The 20,121-nt window shown below is 39.9% G+C and overlaps 2 protein-coding genes across 2 annotated transcripts; both read left to right on the top strand.

Moving 5' to 3' along the window:
• Positions 1-239: 239 nt before the first annotated feature.
• Positions 240-12,549, top strand: GDF10 (growth differentiation factor 10). Its single transcript, XM_065746035.1, has 3 exons — positions 240-531; positions 4,492-5,396; positions 10,817-12,549. The coding sequence occupies exons 1-3, from the start codon at positions 240-242 to the stop codon at positions 11,006-11,008; spliced, it is 1,389 nt and encodes a 462-aa protein (XP_065602107.1). The 3' UTR covers positions 11,009-12,549.
• A 4,627-nt stretch (positions 12,550-17,176) lies between these two features.
• GDF2 (growth differentiation factor 2) lies at positions 17,177-20,121 on the top strand. The gene is made up of 2 exons (XM_065746708.1): positions 17,177-17,522; positions 19,184-20,121. Exons 1-2 carry the CDS (start codon positions 17,177-17,179, stop codon positions 20,119-20,121), a joined length of 1,284 nt encoding a protein of 427 aa, XP_065602780.1.

Below are 20,121 nucleotides of genomic sequence, written 5' to 3'. Positions count from 1 at the left end.
GCGACGCAGCGTCCCCTCCGCGGGTACCCGCACCCCCCTCCGCCCTGCCCCGCCACCGCCAGCTCCTCGCCCCGCGGGCCCGGGGATTGGCCCGGAGGAGGCGGCATCAGCAGCGGGGGGAGGCCACCCCCACCGCCCCCTCGTCCCGGTGCGGCGGAGCCGTGCGGGACAGAACGAGCCGCAGGCAGTGCCCGAGCTGCCGCCGCTCCGCGCCCGGCCGCCTGCAGCAGCAGCCCCCGATGGCCACCCGCCTGCTCTGCTGCCTCCTGCTCTGGGCCCTGCGGCCCTCGGGCTGCCGCTGTTCTGCGGGGCAGGGCGCCGGCACCCAGCCCGGCTGTACCGCCGAGCCGTCGCCAGCCCAGGACTCGCCCGGCCCGGTGCCCCGCGGGGACGCCGCGCAGCCCCTCGCGCTGAGTAGCATCGCTCAGGACATGGTAGCTGTCCACATGCTTAAGCTCTACGAGAAATACAACCGGGAGGGGAGCCGGCCCGGCCACGGCAACACGGTCCGCAGCTTCAAAGGCAGGCCAGGTAAGGGGGCGGAGGGCGGGGGGGGGGGACGTCGCCCGCTCGCTGCTCCGTCGCCTTGAAGCGCGGGGTTCGCCCCGAAGCCGTCAGTGGCTGCGGGGTGTCCCGCCCCCTGGGGGTCTGCGCAGCCGGGGGAGTGCCGGGGGACCCTCGCTAATACGCGGACGCGGTGCCTCCTCTCTGCTCCGCGGGTGGCTTCCCACCGCTGCTGACAGTAACGTCCACCGACACTATCTGCCCCGAAGCGGTCAGGCTCTAGAAAGCCTCCGCTGCGGGAGATGCGAAGTGTCAGAGAACGGAGCACCGTTCCCAGATCTCTCTCCTGAGGCCCTCTGAGCAGCGACTGCTGCAGCCGCAGGTCCTCCCCTCCAGCTGCCGGGCCGGCTCCGAGGTTTGCTAGGAGTGCCGCCTACGGGACCGTCTCAAACTACTCAGCACCTCGGGCTCTCGCACTGCCTAAACCTGTGGCAGATGCTTCACATCCTTCTCCTTTACTTAGCAGGAGGCTGACCTAGAGAGATGCAGCATTACACGTACTGTTAAAGCTTCTTACCTCGAAATAACAAATGTGAAGAACATTAAGTAAAGAATTTATCTGTTGGCGAGGAAGCTTGAAGTAACCAAAAGGAAGACATTTTCCAGGCACGGTTAACTCTTACAGACTATTAGGTTGATTTCTAGAATATCGCTTGTTACACTTCAAGAGGAATTATTTTCATATTCACAAATAATAGGTGAATTATTAGTGAGTGGTTACTAGACTAGCGTACAATAATTCACATTCTATAGCGCATAACAATTAAATTTCTATCCACTGTCAGATGTTATATTTAAAAAGTCATCCTGTCTGTTTTAGGAGGAGATCCCATGGAAGACAGTGTGGCTAATGACAATGTAAAGAAATTGAGAGTAAAGATGTACAGTAACTGCAGCCATTTGGGAGGGAAATAAATCTTCACGCTTTACATCATTAGCCAGCCACTAATAGGGGTCATGAAGGAGCTTTCAATGTAGATAGTTATTCTATCACCTCCTCCTCCTACTTGTATTTTTCCTGGTTAACTGATACTCAAGTGACATTAGCTGCTCCCCCAGCAAGGCCTTGTGCCACTGGAGTGCTGTGGTAGGAATACAAGAATTGTATATATCTTTTTCCCCCAGGTAGTTTCAAAACATCAGGAGAGCATTTCCTACCCACACATGCTGCACTGAACAACTGCATGTCAACATTTTACTGTTAGATCAAGGCAGAGATTTTTGTGGAGTAACTTGTCTAGAGTCATGCAGCAGAGATAAAGCGCACCTGTGTTCAAACTCATTTCTCCTGTATTCCAGCTGTACGCCTTCTCTACTGGATCCTGTCTCTCCCCAGTAGTGTGTGCAGTGTGAAAGCAGAAGTTTCTCTGCATTTTTTATGACAAAAAATGTTATTTCTTCTAATTTCTTGGACTAGCAATGAATCGTCTGAAATGAACCATAAAATGACACAAGATCAAGGGAGGGAAAAAGTTTGTCAATCAGTATGGTTTCTTTTTCCCACTACATCCTCCAAGAAATTCTGGTTTACTTTTAAGACAGTAAATCAGTATGGTCATCTAACAAGATGTGGAGTTCCTCATCTTTATGAAATATAGGTGACGTTTCTGATCTTATCTAGATCTGATTCCACCTACAATGATTTCCTCTTCATAGTTCAAAGGACTGGGCTTAAAAAATAAAGTCCCCTTCAGAAAACCTGTAAGCCTCTATTTCTATGCTGCAGCTTAAAGCTCTGTGTGGTTGCGTGTACTAGAATCTGTGACAAAGTATTGTAGTCCTCTTCTTAAGGACCACAGTCAAAGCATGACAGATCAGACTTAGTTTGCTCCTTCATCATATTCATCCACCTGTTTAGCTCTCAGTGCCATTTAGCCCTCAGAAATCATACAACCCTTAAAAGGTATGGATTGTTTTGACTGGGTTATTATGGAATAGTAGTCCATACTCAGTGTGAGGTAATTGCTGAATAGCATATGAATTCTGCGCCTGTTCCAAATAGAACCGTTTCTTAAGCAGTATTTAGTACTGTTTAGTGCTTTAGGAGTGCTGCACAGACACTTCTCAACTCATCTCCGTGTGTCTTCACAAGAGTTGGTCATTTCTCTGATAAAGAGCAGAGAGATAAGCATGTAGTTCATAGTTGAAGTTTTGCTGTAGTTCAAGGCAAGTTAGTACATGGACGTTTTTCTTCAGACGTTTTCCAATTTTCAGAGAACTTTGTAGCTTTACAAGACAGCACAACTTGACCAAAGTTAGCTGCACAGTCAAGTTGTAAGTGGTATTAGAACACAGTTTGTGACCAAATGTGAGATATGAAGTTATTGCCCAATCTCAGCTAGGTTGCTGAGACAAAAGAATTGGTCTTCATGGCAGCAAGCAGCTGCCTAAGCCAGAAAACCCTCCTGTAAATTGCTTCTTAAAGCTCAGGCTCATTCCTTGAATGCCATCCATCTTTTATACTAAATGAAGCACAAGCTTCGGAGAAGACTATAAAATAGCAGCGATTTAATTAAGACTGTTTTGTGTGTCTGCGCAAGAAAAGCAAATAAAGGTTTCTTACAAAGCTGTATTTCTGGTCTCTAGAGCTTTACAGTAGCTCTAACATAATTTCATAGCTTGAAAATACTTTAAATTAGGTTGTCTGCATATTGCTTTTCACGTGTGCAGTAAATCTGCATTGCTAATCTTCACTTACTGCAATGCAAAGTTCTCCTAGCAGGTGGGTTTCCACTTAAAGCTAGTGCTTGCTTTCTTTGTCCACTTTCCTGTTTTTTTTCTCTACCCATCTCTTGCACTTTCCAAATGCATTTTGCCTGCATTCTGAACTTGAAGCTGTAGACTCATTAGATTGACTCAGTAAAATATTAATAGCTTTATCAATATATAGCTAGAACCATTCAAATAAGAGTAGACCTGTAACAATTCTTGGCTGAAACATCAGTAAAAGCATGAATTGTATAATGAACTGTATGAGCATCTTTGGATACGACTAGTATTGATAAAAAGTTTTCTGATAGGAAACCTATCCTGAAGTGCAGAAACAAGCATGGCTTCATCACAGAACGTCATCTGTCAGATGCTCTGCCATATGTGAAAATGTTACTGAATGGGTATGAGTACAGGCTGTTCCATTTCACTGCATCAGGAAAAAAAAAATAATACAGATTATGTGAATGGAAATTGCCTATTTAACCATTATTACTTCCAGGCTTTCTATGTGGTCTTGAGATTAGTGAACACTGTAACTTGTGGTTTAGTCCAAATGATGCCTCTAGCCAGCACATAGCTGAACTGAAGGACAGCAATTATTTCTTGTCTTTCAATACATTCTTAATACCAGTCTGAGCTTAAGAAAGCAGGGATCACTTCCTAGTTCTACTACCTCTTTCCTGTATACTCTTAAGATTGTCAGATGTTTGTTCTTCTTTTCCTGTGCATCTTACTGATCTAGTAAGACTGATCTAAGTAGCAAGGGAGTGAGCAGTATTTCTGAAATTTCTGAAGAAGGGATTTTTGTCAAGGACCATCTTCTATGCCACAATCAACATGTATTTCACTTGGGCCAGGTATGTTACCAAGAACACTGCATATAGTGAAGTACAGAGGACAAGGGAGATGCTGTCAAGAAAACATTAACATCAGTGAAGACATGATGCTCTACCAAGGCATGCTATCTGTTCATGTGTCGTAGGAAAAGTTATGTTGAAGTATAACTATAAACATAGCTTGCATGATTTTAAGTTGAAGTGACACCAACAAGCTCGCTATACTATCTGGTTTGAAGCAAGTACACAAAAACAAAGTTAACTAATCCACTTATAAGGATAAGTGGTTTGACTGCTGATGTTCTATTTGTTGCTGTGGTTTGATTGTTTGTTTTTTATATCTTGGGTATTTATCAACAGTTTCCTTGCTCTCTTGCAGAATTCCTGGCACAGAAGCCCCTGTACTGCTTCAATCTGACATCCATGCAAGATTCTGAGATGGTCCTTGCTGCCACTTTTCACTTCTACGCTGACAAACATCCTCGACACCGGGAAGTGTTTTGTAAGCGATCCAAGAATTCATCCTGCCGCCTCCTACACCTGCCTCCAATCCTACGGCTCAACCTCATTTTCCGAAGCATCCCCCAGAATTCCGCCTATGGACAAGTGAAAGGAAACATCACTGTATTTCTTCAAAGGCGAGGGGCTTGGCATGCCAAGGACATCTCTCATATCATAAAAGAATCAAAACAAGCTGCAGAGCTCATGCTCTGTGCTGAGCTTGATTCTGGGGAGAAACACCAAGGCTTCCCTGAACAGGTCACCACTCATTTGCCTTACATACTGGTTTATGCCAATGACCTTGCAATCTCAGAACCTAACAGTGTGGCTGTCACCCTGCAGCGTTACGACCCATTCCCTTCCAATGATGGAGATCGAAATCTGTCACCTAATGCCTCTGCTGATACTCGAGTGAGAAGGGATACCTACCTCTCTAGTTCTATTCAGAACAACGAGTTGCCAGAGGTAGAGTTTAATAACAAATACAATAAACATGACATATGGGAGAACGCCTACAAGTCCTTGAAACCAAAACCCTCCCGCAAAGACCGAAGGAGAAAAGGGCAAGAAAATACAGAAACACTTGCAAAGTCACAGGTGCTAAACTTTGATGAGAAAACAATGAAGAAAGCAAGGCGAAAACAATGGAATGAGCCTAGGATTTGCTCAAGAAGATACATGAAAGTTGACTTTGCTGATATTGGCTGGAATGAATGGATCATATCTCCCAAATCATTTGATGCCTACTACTGTGCAGGGACATGTGAATTTCCAATGCCCAAGGTAGCATGCCTTTTCGTTGCTGCTAGCTTGCAAATAGTAGACTACAGTTCTGACTCTCCAGCTTCATTAGCTAGATTTTACCTTTAGAATTTTATCCATCTTGCTGTCTTCCAATGCTCTGTTCAAACTAATTTAAGCAGTACTGTTTTTATCAACTTATTCATCAGAGTGCAAAAAAACTTCTAAGTTATTTTTAATTTAGTCTGAAGAATAAAAAAAATCTCTCAAATTTACCTTAGGGTTACTCACTAAACCAAATTATTTTGGTGTGGTATCAGAAGTATACGGTATTAAAACTAATAAAGCAAAGTACCATATCAGAGTATTTCTGAATTCCACTAGTACTGTCTTAGGAAAAAATTGAAGGGTAGTGACACATTTTTAACTTAAGAAACTCCTTGTTACTTTGAAATAAGAATTCCAGTTAAACTGGTATTTGTCTCAAAATTCTTAAGTGCTTCCTTAATTTAAAATTTTAAAAATTAAATTAAATTAAGAAAATCCTGATGGAGTTAAAAAAAAAAAAAGTTGCTTTTCCATATGCAGCAGAGAATGCCAAGTAGCTGTCTGTAACACTGTAACTCTGGTGTTTTGAATTCCTTCTAGAGAGGCAGTGTGAAATTTCCTAATAAAGAGGCAAATATGAAGTTTCTGAATTCTAGTGGAATTTTGATTTGGCCTTCTCCCAACTTGCTTTATAGCAACAAGCAGAAATTTTGGCAATCCTGTGCAACACAGAAATTCTTTGGACTTTATAGGGCTTTCAGATAAAGGGCAAAGGTTTGAAGCACAGCATAACATTCATGTTCAGAAAGTAATTATTTTGCAATTCTACCTACAAATGGTCAAATTATTCATTTAAATGCCATTTTTGCATGTGGCCACTATGTCCATGAGTAATTGATAGTGTTTTCCAGAGAATATCAAAGCTCTGAGACAGGAATCTGCCCTATAGGGTGTCTGATGTATGTTTATGTTGAAATCCATAGTATGACTGCAGGAAGAGAAGATATGCATGCTAGTTTAAGTCCAGGAGCAGTGGAAATCCAGATTTCAGTGTGTGGAGAAAAAAATCTGCCCAGACCAAGTACTCTTGCATAGCTGGCCAATGGTGACCCACATATGCATAAACTGATACATGATCTGGTAAAAATTAAACTTGCAGAGGCTCACATACAGTTCTCACTTTCTGTTGAAGTATAGAAAGATCATTCAAAATACAAAACACAGCTTAGGAATATGGGTCCTCTGCCATAGTCTAATACATTATGCATGCATGCCAAAGAGAAAGAAAATAACACACCTGGCTTCTTGTGAGCAAAACAGTATGACACAGAGAAGCTGGCAGAACCAAAGGAGAATTGATATATTTATAGTTGGAACAGTGAAATAAGCTTATATTGATGATTTATTTAATATTGTGTCTAGAAAAATTGCTTGCTATAAAATACAGATTTTCTTGGAAATCAAAACCATTTTAGTTCTCATTTTGCTACTTTGAGATTAATTACTGTAGCTGTACTAGCATCTTTGTGTCAGAAAAATAACACACAGATTTTGGGATTTTTGTTTTGATGCTTTGGATTTGTTTTGGAATAGTATTTTTTGTTAGCTTTGTATTTTTAAGAAGTAAGAAGGTTTACAGGCAGATTCACAGTTATAACGTATTAAAACAATGGTTTCCAAAAGAGCAAAGATGTCTAGGGTATCTACATGCTTGATTGACTTCAGGTCAGAGCATAAAAATTACAATAAACATCATAGAAGGAAAAGTAGTTTTTGCCCCTGCATATACATCTCAAGTCAGGAAAGCATGCATCTGATCTTTCTATCTCTACATCAAAGACTGGATGTAGTTCTAACTCATAAAGACTTGGTCTGTGCAGTCAGCTGGTGATGGACAAGCAAAACTTAATTCCAAGGTACTCTTTCAAAATTGTGGAGAGAATCATATATTTGGAATGCTGAGAATCATCACACTGTAGTTTAAAAGTGAATAGCTAATGAAGACAACACAGATTATTTAAGCAGGTGGGTGCTGCTGCTTACCCAACAGGATTCTTAGTTTTTAACTTATTCCTAGGAACATGTAAGCTACAGAAGCTTGGGGCTCATCTTGTGCAACTATCCATGACCTCTTTACTCTGAAATATGAGATCAAGTTCAATGGACTTCATGCATGTAACTTTTTCATGCAGTTGTCTTACTTACAGAAAGTTTCTACGCTAAATACTATCTTGAGACTCATCCAGATATGAGGACTTACTGCCAACGTCATCTCTATGATAGTGTCAAGATAAACTGCATTCTCAGCTGCCATAGTAGGAATGCTGCATTTGTTTTGATAATGCTCTGCTGACTTCTGTTGCCATGTCATGTCTCTGGTTACCACTAAGAAACCAGCATTTGGATCTATCTTCTCCCTCACCAACAGTAATTAGAATAATCTTGATTATGTCCTTGTAAGAGCATCATTTATGATATTCAGGTTTTAATTCAACTTTCTATGCGAAGAAAACTTTATTGAAGCTAAGGATTACTGCTTATTAAGATGTGGCTGAGGGTGTTCTTTGATCTGTAGATTCATGACAAAGCTGACATTAAAAGAGATGTAAAGCAGGAATAAAGGGTGGTGCCTGAAGTACTTCAGATTTACCTTTCAACTACATCAACACACTCTTGTTTTCCGAAGTTGAAAACTTTCTCCAGCTAGGATTGCTCTAGAGGTTAAGAAAGAGCAGAACCTGGCCTGCTGGACAAAATTAGTAGCCAGCGTTTAAGACATAGTTTTTGCCCAGTACCATCACTACTGGGCATTTGACTCAGACTTTCCATTTTTCCACTTCAGCACATTGGTATAAAGGCTGAAGTCAAGCTCAGCCCAAGGTCACTGAGCACTTGGGCCAGATTTCCAGAAGGGATGGAAAATTTAGAGCCTGGCTGGATGTGGGATGGGTGTGCTGCTTGGCTCCACTGTGGGTGTAGGACTCAAGCAGCCAGAATCTGCACAGAGTAATATTCCATAATAAGCAGCTTTCTCTTTAAGCATTGTTGCTCATAATGTGTATGCTTGCAGGCAATAGAAACCTAATTAGTGCTGTCATCTTGGTAGCCTGATTTACTCAGGCTGAATCATTTCTAACTAGTTTCAGGGCTGGCAGCTGCTCTCACTGAACTTGGCTCACATCTGTTTGCAGATACTAGAGGCTGAATGGCTGGAGAAGATTTCAGGTTCATTTATAGGAATTCTAGAAGACAGTAAGTGACAGTGCAGGCAATGATGGTGGCTATTTGTTGCATGGAGTAAACAAATTCTGTTTCAGTAGCACATCGAGATCTGTGGCTGTTACAAGTAGCACTATAAAGGAATAAAGGAGATGGGACAATTTCAGGAGGTTTTTCATACAGGTTAGTTCAAGAACTAGATTCTAGGTTCTTTGAATTTCTAAACTCTGCAGTCACTTCTGTTTGTCTTGCTGTCTAGATTTGCTGATATGAATGATGTAGGCAGAAGCTTATTTCCACCTCATGTGGCAAATGCTAGACTAAATTACTGCTGCTTGTTTGTGGACAGCTTTGAAATCCTAAGATTAAGGGTGGCATGAGAGGAGCATGAGTTGCTACTTATGCCAACGCATACTAAATACAGGAAGGCTCTTTCCAGGACCTGTTGGGACTATCCTGACAGGGAAGCTGTCTTGAAACAGTAAAGAATCACAAATGGATTTCATGTTTTGCCCTTGTAATGTTTCAAATTAAGCCATTTTAAATAGGGAACAGCTAGAAGCTTTCATAGAATTTAAGGTCTATTCTGAGTTTCTGGTGTTCTGTTTCTGAGTACGATATTGCACTTAAAGCAAATGTATCAGAACTGAATTATTCTTTACAACTATATTATTTGATATAGCCATGCACTGCATAACTTTTCATGAGAAAATAAAAAATCATGCTTCATATATACTCAATAGTTATTTGAAAAATAGAGATGATATGAGGCTAATTCTTCTCACTTAAGTATCTGCTTCCATGCTGAGATTTGCAAATTTCCTCTTTTTTGTCCCCAAGGTGCCACTTACACCAAACCTGACGATACTAAAACTGTAGCAAAATGCCAAATATGACCACACAGATTTGGTCAGCTGTTACTGCATTCATTTTATGGGACTGTATTCAAGCATGACGTGAACAGGCTTAACTGAAGCCTCACCTCAGTGGTGGGTTGCATGCCTCACTACTGCACCATGTACTTGGAGAGCATTTATTCCAAGTTATGTTGAGACAACGACAAAGAAATGTTGACACCTGTCACTCCTTCACTCATAAACCTCTGCTTGGCTGTATGTACCTGAAGCAACAGAAGTGGTGAAAACTGTTAAGTACTATTCTGTTGCTCAGACTAAAAGGGCCAAGTGTAACTTCTGAACACATGCCTAAAAATAAATAGATAGATAGATAGATAGATAGATAGATAGATAGATAGATAGATAGCATGCTGTTTAATAGTTAAATGTAGGTCTTAGCTCTCCTTTTCTTATTCCCAGCGCTGTTATACTTTATGGCCTCCTGCTCTTCTCAAATACTTTTCTACTGTGTCAGAAAATCAAAACTGTTGAAATATAACTTAAACAGTATATAGATATAAAGCTGTGGTGAAATCTCATTTCACGTTTTTCCCATTCTTTCAGCCTTTTATTTTCTTCTCCCACTTCAAGACTAGTTAGGAGCTGGGGGGTAGGGGGATTCAGCTGAGGAAGGCAGGGAGCAGCAGGCAGACTGGAGGTATGAAGTATTCATTTGATTCATTTTCAAGGGTCCTCTAATCACAAAATCGTTGTGAGATTGTTCATCTATTTTGCAGCAACTCTTGCCTGCTTCTGGAGCACTTTTTTAAACCACAGTAATTGCTCCAGGAAAATCTAACTAATTCCAGTGCAATGTATATAAGGAAAAGTACTACTGGAAGACTGAAATAGTTGTTTTGGAAATAATTAGAATAGCCAATTTTCCCAGTCAGGCAAGAGGTTAAGAAGAAGTTACAGCTGAGAAGTGTGCCCCACCTTAGCCTTTTTCTCCTGCATACCTGCTTCCAGTATTTAATAGCTATGGTCGTGGACATTGTTCTCTTTCCAGGCAACTGACTGCTCTCTATGCCACCAGTGCCCTCCTCTGGTTTTTGTGAAGGCAGCAGGAGTATGAACTTGGACACATCCTGTGCAAGACTGAAAATGTGAGGGCATGACTATGCTGCATGGCCCTGTGACTCAATCACATGTTTTTGTTGTTGTTGTTGTTGTTTTTTAAACCCAAAACAAAAAACAAAAAAACCCACCCCACAAACATACTTGTAGTCACTTTCCAAGCCCATTTGACAAATAGACTTCTCATAAATTAAATAATAACCATTTCTTTTTCTGTTCCAGGTTGTGAGACCGTCAAATCATGCTACAATCCAGAGCATCGTGAAAGCAGTGGGAATCATTCCCGGTATCCCAGAGCCCTGCTGTGTTCCTGACAAAATGAGCTCACTCAGTGTCCTGTTCTTAGATGAGAACAAAAACGTTGTTTTGAAGGTATATCCCAATATGTCAGTTGAAACTTGTGCCTGCCGATAAGTTCATACAAATACATCTTCAGCAATACCTACAGACCCTGCCTGACTGCACTGGGAAGCTGTGAATGGGAAATGAATCCTCTCGAGCTGACAAATGCAAGCCTACAGTTCTACAGAAAGCACACGGAGAGATTAGAACGATACATGTGCCCACCTGAAAGGAGATGTCTTAGTACCACCATTTGACTTGTACATTCACCTTCCAGGCATTCAGTACTTCTACAATTATCTTCCTAACTCACCTATCCAAGGCACATTGGTATTTAGTGAGAAATTTAAATGTAAAGTTTTCCATAATCAAAAGACTAAAACATGTTTTTATATGCTATTTTTACTATTTTTATCTCTTCAATTAATTAAGAAGATGGGAAGTGAACTTGCAAAGGCAGGCTTATACTAGAATATCACTTTTGTACACAAAATGTTTTGCCTAAAACACTCATAATCTGCATATTTATACTGAAAAAATGCTGTAATAAAGGGCTTAATACATATGTTTTCTTCAGGAAGCAAGTATATTACACTGTCATAGAGTCATACAATCATGGAATTGTTTGAGTTGGAAGGGACCCTTAAAGGTCAGCTAGACCTTTATGATGGTATACATATATGCAAATGAACAGGGACACCTACAGCTCCATCATGTTGCTCAGAGTCCCACCCATGAATGTCACCAGGGGCAGTGTATCCAACACCTGTCTGGGCAACCTGTTCCAGTACCTCACCACCCCTACTGTAAAAAACTTCCTTCTTTCCAATCTAAATCCCCTCTCTTTTAGTTGGAATCCATTTCCCCTTGTCCTATTACAACAGACTCTGCTAAAGAGGCTGTCCCCTTCTTTTCTTCTAGCCCTTCTCTAGACTCTGAAAGGCCCCTTTCAGGTATCCCTGGAGCCTTCTTTTCTCTGGGTTGAACAACTCCAGCTACCATTGACTTCCTGGGCTACAAAGGCACATGGCAGGCTCATGTCCAGTTTGCCATCCACCAGTTTACCCAGGCTCTTTTCAGCAGGGCTGTGCTCTGTCCTTACATCTCCCAGGTTTTACTGACAGCAGGGGTTGCCACAACACAGGTGCAAGACCTTGCACTTGGAATAAGTGCAATAGTAAACCTTGCACAGTATAAGTTTTTGCATATACCATATGTTAATACAGACATTTTTGGTTACCCTTCCCTAATATATAATTTGTTCTACAAAAGACGATGTTCCACACTTTTCATTTGCTGGATTATTTTAGGTTGTTAAACATGCACTCTGAGTAACACATACTATATATTAATATGTTGAAATACTAAAAAAAAGAAAATAACCAAGATTTATATTTTTGTAAATTATATCCTCTAGATTGTCACATGCTTTTAACAAAAGCTAATAAATTAAAGGAACAGTAGTATCTAAAACCAGTAGAATTGTCATGCTCTAAATCTACTCTGTTATATTCAGTAGTTTTTGCACTGTGTATGATGGAACTTCTGTTTTTTAAGCTTGGAAATATTGAAAAACATGCGTAAATTTGGCTTTAACAACATCAAGTGATAAACCATCTCTAATGGAATAGTAGTTGTTCCAAAAGTGTTGTTCTTTGTGGCTTAATCCTAGCTTGAATTTGCTGAGCTTTAGCTTCAATTCATTGGATTTTACTGTAACCTATTTTTATTAGATCCCTTTTGTCTATTATCCAAAATATATTCACTGTGTATTTTTAGTATACAGAGCAGGGTCAAATTACATTTTGGCTAGGATTTAAATAGGTACTTTGATTTCTTATTATTCTAAGCCTCAAAACAATTTCTCATGGTTCTTTTCTGAAGTCTTTCCAGAACTTTCATTAAATTCCTTTTCCAACAATGAACTTCAACATGGGACACAGCATTTGGCAGCTGTTCCATTAAAAGTCTTTACAGAAATAACTCTGCTTTCCTCTAATTCTCTTACAATCCTCTGTTGATAAATTCATGGTAACCCTCATAACTGCAACACTCCTCTAAGAGCTGATGTTCCATTACTGAGCCCATCAGTTCTCTTTCTCTGTATCCCTGCATGCCAGGACTCACTAGTGATGTGTTCCATTTTCACCCACTTGGTGTACGATAATCTAGGCAGACCAGGAGCAGAACAAATTTATGAAACCTGTGAGGTAGCACAGAGAGCAAGATGGCAAGCCTTTCCTCCTCAAGGGACAGATTATCCTTCCCTATTATTGCATTAGAAGTATATTGCTTAGGGAAAGGATACAACTCACATTACCCTCTGATTAATAACTGTACCTGGAAGGCTTCTGTCCTGCTAAGGCACTAGGTACTTTCTACCACAAACATTCTGTATACATGGGGTGCAGATTCCCAGACAATAAAGCCATGTAACCATGGCCCTCCCTGTTGAGCTGCATAAAAGCAAGATTTGGTGTTTACAGGAGTGTCTACAAGGTTACTTTATCAATATTCCTTCCCAGTTCATCCTAATACCCTTCAGTAGATAACCCTAAGACACCTTGTAGTGATTGCTAGTTACAATTGCCAAAAGATTGTGGATCTTGATAGGCATATCTTCTCCCAGAGCACTACAGGGATTTCTACACAGCAACTACTAGGAGAAACCTTTGTGTACTGTTGCTATTAAAGACATCCCTTAAAAATGAAGGGTCTTTTGTTTTCAAAATCCAAGAGACACTCAACTAGTGTTGAAAGTGATGGTAAAATATAAGGAAAAATGAAAAAAGTTATCAGAAATTCAACATTTATTCCTACAGAACAGCAATAAGTATAAAACTCTCAGCAGCATCTTATGTCATTGCCATTTCTGTTCTGCATGATTTTTTTCCCTCTGTATGTCATCTTGATCCCATGTAGCAACAGCTCTGAAGAGATTGATGTATTAGCATAGTGTATTTATGTTCTGGTCTATTGCATTTGCTTTCCCCAAGGAATCCATTCTGAATCTTGAATTAGTCAGTGGATCTAAGATGTACTGATGCAAGTAATGAGGAGAGATCTGTTATAAGGTCTACAGGATGCAAGGGAAAATGCTACTCCAATCAATTTAGGATACCTGGAGGAACCTGAAACACCTAGCCTGCATTTAAAGATTGGCATAACTATGTAATTTAGCACGGAGAAAACAAAATTATACCCACAAGCGACACAGCAATCAAGGCATTCCCTTACTACACAATAGAAGCAATTCTCTTATTATTAAAGTTTAATTCATTTGGTAGAGTACTGTAACTCTGAGAAGAAACCCATTTTGTCACAAGACATTTTGTGGTTTAGTTATATCTGTCAATTCTCTAATGCAAACCAGGCTTTCACCACAATCTGTTTAGAAGTGGCTACTTTCTGGGTCTTTTGATGTCTATTCTTCCTTTGGAAAAGGAAACTTTGCATTTAATACATTTTAACTATTTTTAAAACTGCAAAAATGCTGTCAGCTGATAACCATGAAATCTTGAATCCTGTCTCCTAACAGTTATTTGATTTCTCTGGCCATCCTATATACCTTTCCACTCGGTGTTTACATCTCTAGAAAATGTTACTATTGACAAACAAAATAAACAGCAAGATAATCTCACTAATTGATCCTTCAGAAACTGAGAGTATACAAATAGGGGATGATTACAGACAGATAAACCAGGAAATCAGCTGACGCTAGTCAGCAAAGGTTAAAGGACATTTTTTTACTACACCATTCCATATAATTCTTTGAGATCACAATTTAACTGCAAGAGATAAAAGCAATATTTAGAATGTACTTACGTTTTTGTGGACTGTTTCGATTCATTTTCACAAGACAGCATAATTAGAGGAAACTACTGGACAATGTTCATGTATTTATTCATCACACAAATTAACAACTGTCACACTGCCAAACCTCAAAGAGCAGCTTACAAATGGAATTGCCACTAAATGAAACTGTTTACTGTTAAGTTTCTGCAAGGATGACGCTTGGCTTGACAATATGTAACATCTTTATATATGAACAGGAAGACTTGTATATATAACAACCTCCACAGTATTTGCATAAGAGTGTTTAGGAGAGTGGTATTTATATAGACCACTTGATCTAGTTGTGCAATCAGGACTCATTTTAAGATAGAGAAATGCAGAATACTCTACCTAGGCACAAAAACAGAGGCTGTTTCCACTGAGCAGAAGACAACACCCTTGAAAACTGTAACTTCTAAAATAAATTCGGTGCATGTCATGAGCCTAAAGTGTAATATAAGCATTAAAGGTGATGCTATGTAAAAAGAGCTAATGAAAGCTACAAAAAGATGCACTGTGGAGCAGAGAACTCCAGCAGGAAAGGAGATTTTATTTCTGCATGCAGCACTGGAAGATTGCCACTGGAAAACCACGTATTGCTCCAGTGTTCACCTTTTCAAAAAAGCATTGAAATTCTTGAAGAAACAGAAAAAAAAAAAACCAAAAAAAAATCTTCTAGAACGTGACTAAAAAAGCACTATCTGTTTATTTTATCAGAAAGCAAACTGAGAAGTAATTTGATTACTCTGTGCAAGTACTTTGATGGAGAGAAAATGCCAGCATTATGAGGCTTCTGAATCCAACAGGAAAGTGAGAAGAACCAGCATCTAGAAGGTGTAAGCCAGGCACAATGAAACAATAAATGAAGCACCAGGATTTTTAAGTGTGAGTGATAATCTTTTAGAACAAATGCTACCCACCCCTCAAAATAATAAAAAATAATGATAATTTAAAAAAAGCACCTCATTTTTCTGAAGACCTTTGAAATGTTATGTTTAGCAAAATACTAGCAATTGGGCTCTGCACACAAGTCGAAAATACAAAAGCCTGGAGTAAAACATAACAGCCTCGCTAATTCAGGACAATAGAATAAACACCAAATAATCTTTTCTGACTTTACAGGGTAGGAACACAGTTAACAGAACTTTGGATCCCAGTTGTCACTCGAACAGATACACAGCTACCTAGACTGAGCTCACTTTTAACACCACATGCACTGCTAGCAAACTAGAGAAGAAGGGACAGAAAGGATAAAATATTGCCAACTAGACTTTTTAAGTAAGAGCTCATAATACTATTCAGAATTTGTAGCGTGGATTGACCTGTGCTTAGAAAAAGATGATACATTAACACTACAGACAAAATATGCACACCACTAGATTAAAGCACAGCAGGTTAATTAAAATAAATAAGAAGTGATGCTTTGGCCAATAAATACACACTTTATTTTCTTCCAGATCATAAGAAATTTTGCCATCAGACTTGTACTTTTGTCCACTCTTCTCGTGGATAACAGTATCAGAGTCCTCTTATTTTCTTGTAGCCTCAGAAGGATTAGTTTTCATTCTAAGGTCACTGGTTGCTCTTTTTGCTCTTGAATTGTATTGACCATCTAGAATCTAAGAAATATATTATGTAAGATACTATAAAAACACAAATTAACTCCCATCTACCAAAAGAATCACACTGAAAATGGACAAGCCTGCGAACAGCATGAAGCACGCTTGACACAAAACAGATATTACAGTGTGTACAAATAATAGCTCTTGCCTGATAAACGGAAATAAGTTTTAAGGTTGTTTTTACTGTCATGAGATCATCTCTTGCAGAATCACAGGTCTCCATCAAATTACTGCAAACTTTCTGATGGCATATTAATGGAATGCGGCAGGGATTTGTGAGATGCTATTTACTAATAGCCAGTAGAATAATTTCATTCTAGATTTCTATTTTCTAGCCTTGCTGAAAACCGTGTAATCATCCACGTCCCTAAGAAAGCTTCTGACTGAGTTGGCAAGGAAATGCTAAAAGAGTGTAATTAAGCAACGATGACCCTAAAGTGAAATGTGGATTCTTTACAGTATACAATGTCATTCCCACCAGCCATGTGTGTTTGTCAGATGTTTATAGAATCTTCATTAACTAAGAGCTTTGCTAGATAACGGAAGCTAAAGCATGGCATCAATGACTCAGATAAGGGCAAGTGTACAACCAATCTGCTTGACAACTGTCAAGAGGCTGGGGTTTGAAGCAGACTCTGAAAAGAACACAAGAAAGTGATTTGCAAAGGGCATTCCAGCTGTTTGCCTTCCACCTTCTTTCCTAAATCTGTAAAGATACAACATTTTTAATCAGTTTAAATACTTTGTCCTCTTGTCTCTCCATCAGAAAGTAAATACATAAGAAATGCATTATTTTGGAGCGTTAGCTGCACTGTCTGTTTTCAATATCATTGCCTGTCTGACAAGAGGCAAGCCTCTGGAAAACTGGGACAAGCTATCAGCTATGGGAAAGTCTGATGCATTCTTTCATGATCCTGGGGAAGAGGAAGATGAGACCCATTTTGACTTTAAATCTTTCCTGGAGAATATGAAGACAGATTTACTAAGAAGCTTGAATTTATCAAGGATCCCCTCACACGTGAAGACCAAAGAAGAACCACCACAGTTCATGATTGATTTATACAACAGATATACAGCAGACAAGTCCTCCATCCCTGCATCCAACATCGTGAGGAGCTTCAGCACTGAAGGTAGGAGAACTCCTAAGAGTGTGGACAAGAATTTTAAAGAGGTGTATGAAAAGCAGTCACTCAGATGTTCTTGAAATTCTGAGGAAACTAAGTGCCTAACTTTCACAGATTACAAAGAAAGTAAATAGACTAAAATTTTGGACTGTAGCCTTGCTCCTTTCAATCTTTCAAAAATTCAGTTACCTTTAATTCTCTTATTGATATTTTTCTCGTAAAATAATATGTTCTCAAATGCATAAATTGAGACAATATAATGAATACAGGATTTACATGAACCGTGTTTCTCAAAGCTAGAGATCTGTGACTTTTTGTATTAGTAAACAAATATTTGATCATCTGTAACTGAGACATTCATGCCAGAGAGCTCTCCTTTCAGGGAGGCTTCTGTCACTGTAAAAAAACAATAGCCAACAAATTTGTGTCTCTATCCAAGCAAGAATCCAGCAGTGCTCACCCCAAATTCTGGCCTAGGTGGGAAGATTTACATGGAAAGTGGTAGCCAAGCTTGTCTCTACTTGAAAAAAATCAATATCTCTCTGTGTAACAACAAATAGATTTTTGAAAGCTCCATCTCATGAAGCAGCAAAAAAAGTTATGAATAAGTGCAATCTTTGGAGCAGAAATGAGGCAGGGAGAATCTGTTTTTGTAAAAAAATAGTTGTAGACAGGTAACACCACTACAAGGATCTCCAGATTCCCAAATAAGTGAGTCTAGTCTTGAAACGGGGAGAAATCTTCACAGTCTGAGCTGGATTGCAGTTTCCACATCCCACCTTCCACTCAGACTGCTTTAAAGGGAAGAAGCGTCAATAAATAAATTGCCTTAAAACACAGTGATGACTGAGTAATTATCTTACATTACCATCAAACAGATATCAGTCAGTGATATTTTAAAATACTACCAATACCAGTCTGATCTTTCAGGTAATTATCTGCCCTTCTCAAGGCAGAGTTGCTGGTACTGCACATATGTTTACAGGAAAAAAAAAAAAAAGCACCACAAAATCTCAGAAAAAAACTGGAATATACTTAAACATGAAGGACTGATTATCACCAAGTCCCAATTTAGAGAGACCCTCTAGCTTTGATACAGGTTTTTCAAAGGTTTTCTATCTCCCCTAGCTCTCTGTTATGCAAGCTGCTTTCAAAGCTATTTGAAGACAACAAAAACCTCAGCACAGTTCATTCTTAAAAAGAGACAAATACCTACTATACTTCTCTATACTAGGAGAGCAGTTCATCCCATTGCTCTATGATGAGTGGCAAATTCTCATAGCTTTTTTTAAGGAATTCTTAAATATTAAGTAAAAAGAATTAAGTAAAATTCTCTTTGGGAAACTGCTAAATATAATGCTTCCCATATAAGTACCTACTTCTGACCAGCACCACCTGCACCTTGTTCTAGGAAGACTCTTCCTGCTACCTCTCCACTCCTTCACACATTCACCTGCGTGCAGTCTTGGTGAAAATACTACCAACACCAAGGAACTCCATTTTAACTTTTCACTCCCTGCTCCTGAAACCTGGCCAGAAGATGGTACTTTTTATGTTAGGTAGCCATGATCTTATTTTATTCCCAAGTCATATCCTGCATCTTTGTAAAAAAAGTTATTTGGGCTGTCAGAAGCACTGTAACCACAAGTTCTGATTTCCTATTGCAGATGTTGTTTCTTTAACCTTGCCAGAAGAAAGCCTATTTCAGAAACACATCTTGCTCTTCAACATCTCTGTTCCACGATATGAGGAAATCACCAGAGCTGAACTGAGAATCTTTATTTCCTGTCGCAGGGAAGTTGGGTCTCCCTCCAGACTGGAAGGCAACATGGTCATTTATGATGTTCTAGGTGGAGACCACTGGGAAAACAAAGAAAGTACCAAATCTTTGCTTGTCTCCCACAGTATTCAGGAATGTGGCTGGGAGATGTTTGAAGTGTCCAGCGCTGTGAAAAGATGGGTCAAAGCAGACAAGCTGAAGACTAAAAACAAGCTAGAAGTTGTTATAGAGAGTAAGGCTCTGAGTGGTTTCCCTTGTGGGAAGCTGGATATTAGTGTTACTCATGACACTAAAAATCTGCCCCTGTTAATAGTGTTCTCCAATGATCGCAGCAACGGGACAAAAGAAACCAAAGTGGAGCTCCGGGAGATGATTGTTCATGAACAAGAAAGTGTGCTAAACAAATTAGGGAAGAACAGTTCTTCATCTGAAGAAGAACAAAGAGAGGAAAAGGTCATCACTGGGCCCCGTCATCATTCCTCCAGAAGCAAGAGAAGCATCGGAGCCAACCACTGTCGGAGAACTTCGCTCCACGTGAACTTCAAAGAGATTGGTTGGGATTCTTGGATCATTGCACCCAAAGATTATGAGGCTTTTGAGTGTAAAGGAGGTTGTTTCTTCCCTCTGACAGATAACGTTACACCAACAAAACATGCTATTGTCCAGACTCTGGTGCATCTCCAAAACCCAAAGAAAGCTTCCAAGGCCTGTTGTGTTCCAACAAAATTGGATTCAATCTCTATTCTTTATAAGGATGACGCTGGTGTGCCCACTTTGATATATAACTACGAAGGGATGAAAGTGGCAGAATGTGGCTGCAGGTAG

The sequence above is a fragment of the Cyrtonyx montezumae genome, unplaced genomic scaffold (assembly GCF_038088225.1).
Source record: "Cyrtonyx montezumae isolate F1298 unplaced genomic scaffold, pur_monq_1.0 scaffold_4, whole genome shotgun sequence".
Classification (NCBI taxonomy): Eukaryota; Metazoa; Chordata; class Aves; order Galliformes; family Odontophoridae; genus Cyrtonyx; species Cyrtonyx montezumae.
This window is presented reverse-complemented; position numbering and strand designations above follow the sequence as displayed.

Bases quoted from the DNA above. Each gene is read 5' to 3' on its own strand.
- GDF2 (XM_065746708.1), top strand. From the start codon at position 17,177: ATGCATTATTTTGGAGCGTTAGCTGCACTGTCTGTTTTCAATATCATT. The intron at 17,523-19,183 runs GTAGGAGAACTC...TTCCTATTGCAG, and splicing joins GAGGAGCTTCAGCACTGAAG to ATGTTGTTTCTTTAACCTTG.
- GDF10 (XM_065746035.1), top strand. From the start codon at position 240: ATGGCCACCCGCCTGCTCTGCTGCCTCCTGCTCTGGGCCCTGCGGCCC. The intron at 532-4,491 runs GTAAGGGGGCGG...GCTCTCTTGCAG, and splicing joins CAGCTTCAAAGGCAGGCCAG to AATTCCTGGCACAGAAGCCC. The intron at 5,397-10,816 runs GTAGCATGCCTT...TTTCTGTTCCAG, and splicing joins GTGAATTTCCAATGCCCAAG to GTTGTGAGACCGTCAAATCA.